This window comes from Schistocerca americana, chromosome 4 (genome assembly GCF_021461395.2).
Source record: "Schistocerca americana isolate TAMUIC-IGC-003095 chromosome 4, iqSchAmer2.1, whole genome shotgun sequence".
Classification (NCBI taxonomy): Eukaryota; Metazoa; Arthropoda; class Insecta; order Orthoptera; family Acrididae; genus Schistocerca; species Schistocerca americana.
This window is the reverse complement of record NC_060122.1, coordinates 276,067,268-276,079,853: the sequence shown is the minus strand read 5'-3', so window position 1 is coordinate 276,079,853 and position 12,586 is coordinate 276,067,268. Positions and strand designations below refer to the sequence as shown.

Here is a 12,586-nt window from a genome sequence, read left to right as displayed (position 1 = left end):
ACCAATTGGCAATTTGGGAAGGTAGTAGCTCAGGTAATCACCCCTCCCTGGGCCTGGCCTGTACCAGGGGGTACGTGCGAGAAACCCACCTGTCGACCCGGGGCTGGGAATTATGCATTACTCAGTCACCTGTTACTCATCAGACGCATGGGCCAGCCTTCCGGAGTGCACAGGGAGGAAGAAGAAAAAGACGAACTTCAAATGCTGAAGTTGAGGAAGGATAGGTGAAGATGAATGAAGAAAGAAGAAAGTAATGAAAAACAGGGGAGAATATTCTGATACTGACTGTCGAAATGCAGAATAAATTTCTGCAAACAGCCCTGACATGTTTCCCAAGGGAGGGGAGAAAGAACAGCAAGAGGATCGACATCCAGTGTGGAAGGGAAAAGATGCTGCAAAGGCTGGGGCTCCATGGTAGCCAAGCATGAACCCACCAAAAAGCAGCGAGCCCTCTAGAGGGACCCAGTTGGATGATAATCCCATGAAGGTCTTTACAGACATGCATTATCCCATAAACATTGTCTGCAAACTGATTTTCCACACCCTATTCTCATACGCAGTTAATCGTGCCTCCACCTCCAAGAACCAGCTGCAAAGAAGTGCCCCTGTTATCACCCAGTGTCATCCCTGACTGGAGCAACTGAACCACATTCTTCGGCATGGCTTCAGCTACAAACCATCATGTCCACAGTCATTCCCATCCCTCAAAGTGGTATTCCACCACCCACTCACCCACCATCCCTTTGCCACTACTTCTCCCAACTCTTTGCCACAGAGGTAAGATCCCTGTAGCAGACCCCAGTGCAAGACCTACCCATTTCACTCACGCAGTAAATCCTACTCTAAACCTGTAACAGGTTTATTCTATCCCATCAGAGGGAGGGTCATATGTGAAAGCAAGCATGTCATATACCAGTTCTGAAATTTCTGCACAGCATGACCACCAACCAGCCTTCAGCCAGAATAAATGGCCACTGCCTAACTATGGCCAAGAAGAGTTGACCACTGTTGGCACGACACGCTGCTGAGTACAACCTGTCCAATTTAATGGTTACTTTGCAACTTTTGCCATCTGGATTCAAAGCTTCAGTGGAGAGGAGGAGGAATGAAAATGATGGCAATTGTCAAAGTGTAATTACTGCTGCTTCTTAGTTGGCTTTATATTTACCAAGGTGTGAAGCTGGCATTCAGTGAGACTGAGGCCAGTGTCAAAGAAGGCGCCACTAAATTTCAAATTAACTGTAAATGTGATAAGAGATTAAATGATTCCAACAGTTTAGTCTTATTATGGATCCTGATTTAAAAATACAATTAGTGTGTCGAATCCAAGTAGAGGCTGACATTGGATGGATTCAGAACAGCAGACCCAGCATGTTCTCTCTCTCTCTCTCTCTCTCTCTCTCTCTCTCTCTCTGAACACCTTAATAATAGTAAATAGTTTCCAAAACTAACTTATACTAGTGAAGGATGGATAACAGCACTTTGCACGAAGTTCCTGTACTTTTTGCAAAACTGCATTTATTATTTCACTATTGGCCAACTTTGGAAGCCATTTACAAGTGAAACTCTTGTAAAAGTTTGAATGTGCAACAGAAATCATGTAACATGTAGGTTGTCCGTTACATAGAATATATAGATGCAATAAACCACCTATCAAATATCGAATGTCTCACAAGCAAGACGTTTGATGTTTTGAATTATTTCTGCTACACATTTACTACAATATATATGTTAGTTTCACATGAAAATTGCTTCAAAAGCTGCAACTACACAGAAGCAGTAGAGGAATAATACAGCCAATTTCCTGCAGATAGTATACATCATTAGAAAATGGATTTATCCTTCAATAGATCTCTAATGGCTTTGGAACCCAATTTAAGAAAACTGTGCATTCAGATATTCCATTTCATGACAGACAAAAGTAACATAACCGAGTGCATGTTTTAATTTATTTTTTTAAGACAGTTCACATCCAGTGCTTCAAGCACTGCAGAAAGAACTTCATTTCCATGCCATTTATGATTTAAAAACTCAATTGCTTAATATATTTGCTTATTAATATGTATCACAAAGAGTAATAAATGTTGCATTTGGACCTCAACATGTAAACAATTTTTATTGTCCTGGTCAAATGGTTCATCAAACCAGTAAGAACACTACACCAGTGAATACAGTTCAAACTGAATGCGGCATATCACATTGTTGTTGTTGCGGTCTTCAGTCCTGAGACGTGTTTGATGCAGCTCTCCATGCTACTCTATCCTGTGCAAGCTTCTTCATCTCCCAGTACCTACTGCAACCTACATCCTTCTGAATCTGCTTAGTGTATTCATCTCTTGGTCTCCCTCTACGATTTTTACCCTCCACGCGCCCCTCCAGTATTAAATTGGTGATCCCTTGATGCCTCAGAACATGTCCTACCAACCAATCCCTTCTTCTGGTCAAGTTGTGCCACAAGTTCCTCTTCTCCCCAATTCTATTCAATACCTCCAATTAGTTATGTGGTCTACCCATCTAATCTTCAACATTCTTCTGTAGCACCACATTTCGAAAGCTTCTATTCTCTTCTTGTCAAAACTATTTATTGTCCATGTTTCACTTCCATACATGGCTACACTCCATACAAATACTTTCAGAAAAGACTTCCTGGCACTTAAATCTATACTCGATGTTAACAAATTTCTCTTCTTCAGAAACGCTTTCCTTGCCATTGGCAGTCTACATTTTATATCATCTCTACTTCGACCATCATCGGTTATTTTGCTCCCCAAATAGCAAAACTCCTGTACTACTTTAAGTGGCTCATTTCCTAATCTAATTCCCTCAGCATCATCCGATTTAATTTGACTACATTCCATTATCCTCGTTTTGCTTTTGTTGATGTTCGTCTTATACCCTCCTTTCAAGACACTGTCCATTCCGTTCAACTGCTCTTCCAAGTCGTTTGCTCTTTCTGACAGAATTACAATGTCATCAGTGAACCTCAAAGTTTTTATTTCTTCTCCATGGATTTTAATACCTACTCCGAATCTTTCTTTTGTTTCCTTTACTGATTGCTCAATATACAGATTGAATAACATCGGGGAGAGGCTACAACCCTGTCTCACTCCCTTCCCAACCACTGCTTCCCTTTCCTGTCCCTCGACTCGTAAAACTGCCTTCTGGTTTCTGTACAAATTGTAAATAGCCTCCGCTCCCTGTATTTTACCCCTGCCACCTTCAGGATTTGAAAGAGAGTATTCCAAACAACATTGTCAAAAGCTTTCTCTAAGTCTACAAATGCTATAAACGTAGGTTTGCCTTTTCTTAATCTAGCTTCTAAGACAAGTCGTAGGGTCAGTATTGCCTCACGTGTTCCAATATTTCTACGGAATCCAAACTGATCTTCCCCAAGGTCAGTTTCTACCAGTTTTTCCATTCGTCTGTAAAGAATTCGTGTTAGTATTTTGCAGGTGTGACTTATTAAACTGATAGTTCGGTAATTTTCACATCTGTCAACACCTGCTTTCTTTGGGATTGGAATTATTATATTGTTCTTGAAGTCTGAGGGTATTTTGCCTGTCTCATACATTTTGCTCACCAGATGGTAGAGTTTTGTCAGGACTGGCTCTCCCAAGGCTGTCAGTAGTTCTAATGGAATATTGTCTACTCCCAGGGCCTTGTTACAACTTAGGTCTATCAGTGCTCTGTCAAACTCTTCACACAGTATCATATCACCCATTTCATCTCCATCTACATTCTCTTCCATTTCTATAATATTGCCCTGAAGTACATCGCCCTTGTATAGACACTCTATATATGCCTTCCACCTTTCTGCTTTCCCATCTTTTCTTAGAACTGGGTTTCCATCTGAGTTCTTGATATTCATGCAAGTGGTTCTCTTTTCTCCAAAGGTCTCTCTAATTTTACTGTAGGCAGTATATATCTTACCCCTAGTGAGACAAGCCTCTACATCCTTACATTTGTCCTCTAGCCATGCCTGCTTAGCCATTTTGCACTTCGTGTCAATCTCATTTTTGAGACGTTTGTATTCTTTTTTGTCTGCTTCATTTCCTGCATTTTTGTATTTTCTTCTTGCATCAATTAAATTCAACATTTCTTCTGTCACCCAAGGATTTCTACTAGCCCCTGTCTTTTTACCTACTTGATCCTCTGCTGCCTTCACTACTTCATCCCTCAAAGCTATCCATTCTTCTTCTACTGTATTTCTTTCCCCCATTCTTGTTAATTGTTCCCTTATGCTCTCCCTGAAACTCTAGTATCACATTATTCATATCACATTATTCAATGTATATTCTTTTAGGAGTTTAGGATCAACATGATGTGTCTTTTTGTCAGTCTGAACATTTTCAATGAGGAAGGTGTTTTGCCTGCCTGTCTTTCCTCAGTCTGAAACTTTCAATGTTAGTTCTGTCTCTCAGATCTGTGAGCAATATGAACCTTGTAAAAAAAAAAAAAAAAAACAATTAGGAAAGTTACAAATGATAGTATCTGGCAGCAGATATACTTGGGACTGCATTCATCAAAGTTGTATTACATCAAGAAGTTGTACAGAAATATTGTGTTGGATATGCACTTTAAGAACCAATAGCTCTTTTGATTCGAATTAAGAAGAGGAAAAAATCCTGTTTCAAAAGATTAAATTCAGTTTCATAGGTTCACAGTTTTCCCCATGCCTTATATTTCAGTCTTATACAAATAAAATATTTTCTTTCAGCAACAGTTTCTTTATAGACTGGCCTAATACTGTAACATTGTGTCACAATATACATCATTCAAGAGCCTTTAATTTGCTGACATACAGTAACATATTTGGACTCCGGATAACAATAAAACTTAGGATATCACAATAACTACGATTAATAAAAAGCTAATGCCACAATTATAGCAACAGAAAACATACTAGAGGCATAAGGATGGCAAGTAACAGTCTTACGTGAAAAGCTGCATCCCAGTTCTTTTCTTGAATATACTTCACTCCAAGCTCCTCTCTTTCATGGAATAAATCTCTGCCCCTACTATCTATCAATCCTAGTTGATAGAGGTAGTCACCATATTTCAGCATATGCTCAGGATCTGACAGACCATTACCAATAGCCATACCTGAAATTAGAAAACAATACAAAATTAGTTTCAGTAGATAAACTTTTTGCACTTTACAACAATACTGTAGAAAGAGTACGGTAGGGTGAAGATGAGATGGGTGATGTGATACTGTGAGAAGAAGTAGACAGAGCACTGAAATGAGGCATCTTGAGTAGAGCACATCTCCAAATTATTAACATCCTTGGTAGAACTAAGAACCACCTTGTATGCATGATACACGAGACAAGCGAAATTCCCTTGGATATCAAGAAAAATGTAATAACTCCAATAACAAAAAATGTCTGAGCTGACAGGTGTGAGTATTGCAGAGGTCATGGCGAACACTATTGATAACAGGAAGTGAAAGAAATGAAAGTATGTTACTAGGACAGGACACCCACAACACAAAGTGCTAAGAATAAAAGCAGTTTTAGGAAATCTAGGAAGAGGCAGAAAACCTTGCCAGCAAGTAGGTCAAAGCAAGTGGGAGGGGGGGGGGGGCACATCTGTGGAGGGAGACATGTCCCCCACCCCCCATCCCAGCTGACAAAGCAGTTAATTAATAATGATCTGCTAAACAGATGAGGAGGAAAATGACAAACAAATATAGGAAATTAAAGTGGTGTAAAGCTGGCCTGGCTGTCAACCAAATATGATAGCACTGCGAAATACTGATGTGAATGGGGCAATCTGGGGAAGATCCATTTGGGTTCAGCAGAAATGTAAGAACACATGGGATAATACTATAATTTCTCAGGTTTTCTCAGCATGATTGATTAATAGTAAGCTTCTGGTTGCTCTGCCGTGTCATCAAAATATTGTGCATAAAATGGAAACAACTCTGCAGAACATCTGGAAGCACACTATTACTGGATAATACTGACAACACAACTTATTTCAGAAAATGGGCTCAAGAAAAGCACACACACAACCTTCTGACAATGTTTACCAGAGCACACTTTTCAAAATTTTGAAGTTATTGAGGACCAAACAGAAGGAGCAAAACGTTATGCTCAATTTTTATATCATTCAGAATTCAGCTATAAAAGTCTTAATTCAAAGAGCCTAGATGAGGAGGGAGAAAACATTGTGGAGATCGAGGCTGGAATAGGATAAGCAACTTCAAATGACTACATCCACATCTGTACCTGCATACCACTGCATTGCATGGCACAGGGTACTTCCCACTATACCATTTATCAATTATTAGAGCTTTTCCCCATTCCACTCCTCTACAGAGCGCAAGAAGAATGACTGCTTAAACACCTCTGTGTGTACTGTAATTAGTCTAATCTTCTCTTCATGATTCCTGTAGGAGCAATCACAGGGAGTTTTAGTATATTCCTAGATTCCATTTTACAAGTTTTCTAAGTCGGCTTTTGTAAGATAGTTTGTGTACCTTTAGGCACCTGCTATTTCAGTTCTTTTGGCATTTCTGTGAAAATTCTGGGTCAAACAAACCTGTGATAATTTGTGCTGCCCTCCACTGTATACGTTCAACACCACCTGTTAGTTCTATTTCATGGTGGTCGCACACAATATAGCAATATTTGAGGATGAGTTGCACAAGTCTTTTGTGGTAATCTCCTTTGTAAACTGACTGCATTTCTCTAGTATTTCACCAATGAACCACAGCCTGGCAAATGTTTCACCTACAATTGAGCCTATGTGATCAGTCCATTCCATGCCCCAACAAATTGTTACAACCACATATTTGCATAAGTTGACCAATTCAAAATTTACCTCACTGACATTGTAGTCATATGATACTATATTATTTCATGTTGTGTAGTGCAAAATTTTAAATTTCTGAACATTTAAAGTAAGTTGCCAATCTTTGCACCACTTTGAAATATTACCAAGATCTGACAGAATATTTGTGCAACTTTTTTTCAGACAGTACTTCATTACTGATAACTTCATCTACAAAAAGTCTGAGGTAAGTACAGACATTGTCTGCAAGATCATTAATATAAAACATGAACAGCAAGGATCCCAAAACACTTCCCTGGAACACACTGAACGTTACTTCTACATTTGTCTATGACTCTCCATCCAAGATAAGTGTCTTCCCCACCAAGAAATCTTCAATCCGATTGTGTATCTTTGTGCCCCCATATAATTGTACTTTTGATAATTAGTGTATGTGTGGTAGTGGGTCAAATGTCTTTTGAAAGTCCAGAAACACTGCACCCATCTGACTGCCTTGATAAATGACTGGTGTGGAAAGCACCAGATGCGTTTAACATTGTAAATGTTTTTGGAGTTCTCAGAATACAAGTATCTTCTACGATACTACATCAAATGGATGTCAAGGATATTGGATAGTAGTTTTATGGGTCACTTCTGGTGCCCTTCTTGTAGATGGGTTTGACATGTATTTTCTTCCATCCACTGGGTACAGTGTTTTATTCGAGGAATCTGTGGATATTATAGTTAATTCTGTAAAGGATCTGATACGGATACCATTTATCCCCGAAGCTTTGTTCAGTTTTAATTACTTCAGCTGTTTCTCAATGCCACCAAGTCGCATATCTATCTCTCATTCTTGTAATAGAATAGTAATTAAATTGCAGCAATACTCCCAGACTTTCCTTTGTAAAGGAACATTTGAAAACTGAAGTAAGCATTTCTACTTTTGTTTTGCTATTCTCAATTTCAGTTTTTCTCATTCACAAGTGTCTGGACACTTACTGTGGTTTCACAGCCACACACGACCAGGATATCTTTGCATTGTGAGAGAGCTTTATTATTCCACTACAGTACTTATTGAAGGCTTTTCACAGACAAATGCATTTTATTTGGCATCTCTCTGTCTGTAGCTCTATTCTAACAATATTATGAAAAGGATAGTTGCTACTCACCATTTAGTGGAGATGCTAAGCTGTGGATATGCACAACAAAGAGACTGTCACAAGCTTTGGCCAACAAGGCCTTTGTCAAAAATAAAACACACACACACACACACACACACACACACACACACACACACACACACACGACCAAAGCCTCTCTGGCAGCTGAATCCACACCATGAGCAGCAGCCACAGTGCATGGTGGGAAGGGCAACGGGTGGGGGTAAGGAGGCTAGAGCAGGGAGAGGGAGGGATAGTGCGGTAGAGCTGACTGAATGCGTTTGTGGAATAGAGGGTTGTGAAGTGTTGGAAGGGGAACAGGCAAGTGCTAGATGGATGAGGACAATGACTAACCAAGGTTGAGGCCAGGAGGGTTACAGGAACATAGGATATATTGCCGAAAGCTTATTTTCTGACAATTTTGTGTTGTGCCTCTCTGCGACTCAGCACTTCCACTATAAGGTGAGTACCAACTACCCTGTTCATAATATTGTTACATTCCATCCTGGATTTTCCATTGTTTGATTTTGCCTTATGGCTTTTCTTCCATCCTAACCCAGTGCCGTTTTCTTTTGTTACTATTTTCTAATGCATCACTATACTCAATGTCCGTCCTTCTTTCTCTTCTTCCTTGTGTTCCTCTTGTCGCCTTACAAATCTCACTGCATGTTCTACTTATGAACCACACTACTGTATCGGCCACGCACCACAGACAGTTACAAGACTACACCGATTGTTGGTGCGGCATCTTATGTCCCACATTACCACATTACTCCCACCAATATCATTAATCCTATACCTTCAAACTGATCACTCTCCCTGCATCACTCACATGTATTTTTGCACATTATTTCCTCCAACTTTCTGGTGCCACATGATCTTTTATCTCGTCCTACCATCCCCTCCCCACCCCCCATCATTCTATCCCAGTTTGCACCTACTAATTTCACCTCATTCAGTCACATCTGTGATCCCCCTCCTTCACACTCATCCACCCTCAGACCTGCAACCCACAGTAAAATATATTTTTATTTGTATCTTTTCTTTGATCTTATTGTAACTTCATGGCAATTTTGGTGGATTTTCGCCTTTCAGCATCATTGTACTCCCTCAGATTTAATTTATTTTCCCCCTGTTTCACGATTTTTCCCATGTATTTGGGTGTCTTTTTGCGAATTTTTTTGGACATAATTCTGTGTCATTTATGTATTTTTTTGTGTTTATTTCCACCACCATGGATCCTTGCTCCTTCCATATGTGTCAATGCAGAAAAGTTTCCTTATCCCCAGCCAGAACCCAGCCCCACGTACTGTTGCTGCATTGTTAATGACTCATGAAATCCCCCAAATGGTTTTACCATCAAAGTACCCATCTCCGGCTGTCACCCTTCCTTCCAAAATTACCTCCCTCTGTTCAGAATCCACCGATCCTTAGCCCTCATCAACATAGTCCTGCAAGACCATATCAATCAAGCTCAGACCTCCTTGCAATACCTTCTTTCCATCCGTAATATTCTCCTTCTATGCAATCCCAAATTCCTGGAACCCATAACACACAGTGAAACTCTTGCCCTCCAGGAACTAGAGCAACATGCACAATGCCACCTCAAAAAGCTCTCCACTGTGCTCACTTCCTACTCCCACCTTTGAGTACCACTACCCACCACCTGCAACAATCTCCAAACCTCCTCCGTGTCCCCTCACAGCCAACAAACCCTGTCTTGTAGACCTACTCTACATTTACCGTATCCTCCAAAACTCACTCCCCCCACCACACAGAATCCAGAACCTAAACAGACCTGAAACACTATCATGAACCATTCCTCCAGAAGCCTTAGCTCCACAGAAACATCAGTCCTTTCCATAGGTCTCACCTTTTGTCCCACTCCCAAATTCAATCATGCAGGACTTGTTAATGACTTCTACCCTTTTCCTGGTCCCTACAGTGGAAACACTTTTTCACTACCAACCCTACCAATTAGACTCGACCAATGATCAAAGCTGATTCCTGCCTGACTCAGTTCACTCCTCCAGCCAACTGTGATCCATTTTCACTGAGCCCAGATCACCCCCTGATAACTTTCCAGAATTTCTTGACCTGAGTCTTGCATTACCATCATTCCCCAAATCCCTCAACATGCAAGCTAACCTTTCATCCACAGAAAGAACTGCAACCACCACCTAAAAACTGATTCTGACCTTATAATCCTACCTGCCGACAAAGGCTCTACTGCTACTGTTTTGAACTGCAAGGATTACCTAGCAGAAGAACTCCACCAACTGCCAGATTCATCCACCTACAAACCCTGGCACAGTGACCCCATTTCAGAAATTCAGCAGGATCTCAAGTCCCTCCCGAAATCCTTAGGCCTGTCCAAGATCCTCTCCCCCACAGTCCATCTCTCTCCTTACCCCTACCATTCCCCACACTCCTACCTTCTACATGCTTCCAAAGACCATGAACCCAACCACCAAGGACACCCCGTTGTAGCTGGTAACTGTATTTTCAGTGAGAGAATGGCTGCTCTCGTAGACCACCACCTTTAGCCTATTACCTGGAATCTAACCTCCTATATAAAAGATACCAATTATTTCCTCCACTACCTCCCGACGGTTCCTGTTCCTTTACCACAAAGTGCCCTTCTTGTCACTATTGATGCCACCTCCCTTTATACTAACATCCCTAATGCCCATGGCCTTAACACTATTGAACACTACCTTTCCCAACACCCAACAGATTCCAAACCAACAACCTCTTTCCTAGTCACTATAACCAACTATTCCTCACTCACAATTACTTCTCCTTTAAAGGCATTACCTACAAACAAATCTGGGGTACAGCTATGGGCACCGGCATGGCATCATCCCATGCCAACCTATTCATGGGCCATCTACAGAAATCCTTCCTAAATGCCCCCTGATGACATTTTTGTGATCTGGATCAAGAGTGAGGACCCCTATCCACATTCCTACAGAACCTCAGTACCTCCCCCATTCACTTCACCTTGTCCTACTCAACCCAACAAGCTACCTTCTTAGCTCTTGACCTCCAACTCAAAGATGGCTACATTAGTACCTCTGTCTATATCAAACATACTAACCACCAGCAATATCTTCACTTCCATAGCTGCCACCCATTCCATACCAAGAAGTCTCTTTCATACAGCCTAGCCACCTGTGGTCTTCAGATTTGCAGTGAAGAGCAGTTCCTCTCAAAATATACTGAGGGTCTCACTGAGGCCTTTACAGACTGTAATAATCCTCCCAACCTTGTACAAAAAAAATCTCCCATGCCTTATATTTCCAGTCACCCACCGTCTCTGAAAGTCTTGCCATCCAGCCACAGAGGAGCATTTCCCTCATAACTTAGTACCACCCATGACTGGAGCAGCTGAATTACATTCTCCACCAGGATATCGACTACCTCTTGTCGCGCCCTGACATGTGAAATGTCTTGACCACTATCCTTTCCACAACTCTCACAGTGGTATTCTGCTGCCCACTAAACCTACACAATGTACGCATCCATCCCTACACAACCCCTGCTCCCAACCCCTTACCTCATGGCTAATATCCCTGTAATAGACCTGGATGCAAGACTTGTCCCATATGTCTTCCTACAACCACCTACTACAATCTAACATCGTCTATCCCATCAAAGGCAGGACTACATGTGAAACCAGTCATCTGATCCACAAGCTAAGTAGCATTCTATGTGGGCATGACAACCAACAAGCTGTGTGTCTCCATGTATGGCCACTGACAAACTGTTGTCAAGAAACAACTGGACCACCCTACTGCTGAGCACACTGGCCAACACGATGTTCTTCATTGAAATGACTGCATCACAGCCTGTGCAATATGGACCCTTCCCACCAGCACCAGCTTTTCTGAATTGCAAAGGTTCGTTTGTTTTCTTTTGTGGCGCAAAACAACTGGGGTCATACGCTGCTGCACTAAGGGATGGGCAGTGTACAGCACACACAGACTGTGAAGGGCACTGAGTGAGTCTGAGCGCAGGACACAATTGGATAGGCAGTGTTACTGGAAGTACTCCGTGGCCCGATACAAGGCGAAGAGCTCGCCTGTAAATACTGAGGAGTGTGCCGGAAGCCTATATCTAAAGACACGGGTGCCAATAATGAAGGCACACCCAAACCCATGGTCAATCCAAGAGCCATCAGTGTATGCAAAAGTACTATCGTGAAATACCAGGTGAAGGTTGTAAAACTGAAGGAAATAGATTGAGGCAGCAGTAGTGTCCTTAGGAAGCAAATGAAGGCCAAGGTAAACATCAGCCGCTTCATGAAGCCAAGATGGTGAAGGGTTCACACCCACCAGGAAAGATGCAGGAAGTGCGAAGTTAAGCCGCTGTAGCAAATGCCAAAAGTGGACTCCAGGAGGTAACAGAGAAGGACAAGCCACATACTGACAATCAAAGGAATCATCAAAGAAGGAGTCATAGGATGCGTGGCCATGCATGGCAGACAAACGGCAAGCATACCTGCTGAGGACAAAGTCATGACGGTAGGACAGTGGTAGTTCAGCAGCTTCAGCATACAGACTCTCAATTAGGTGGTGTAAAAGGTATCCATGACCAAACAGATGCCACGATGGTGAATAGTGTTGAGACGGCGTAAGAGGGAT

General features: G+C 41.6%; 1 protein-coding gene across 1 annotated transcript in view; it reads right to left on the bottom strand.

Annotated features, from left to right (window-relative positions):
• LOC124613164 (venom serine carboxypeptidase) overlaps window positions 1–12,586 on the bottom strand; it is a 135,004-nt gene that overhangs the window by 16,887 nt on the left and 105,531 nt on the right. The window contains exon 5 of the mRNA XM_047141794.1: window positions 4,937–5,103. Within this exon, the coding sequence (XP_046997750.1) occupies window positions 4,937–5,103 (167 nt within the window). The remainder of the gene's footprint in view (window positions 1–4,936; window positions 5,104–12,586) is intronic.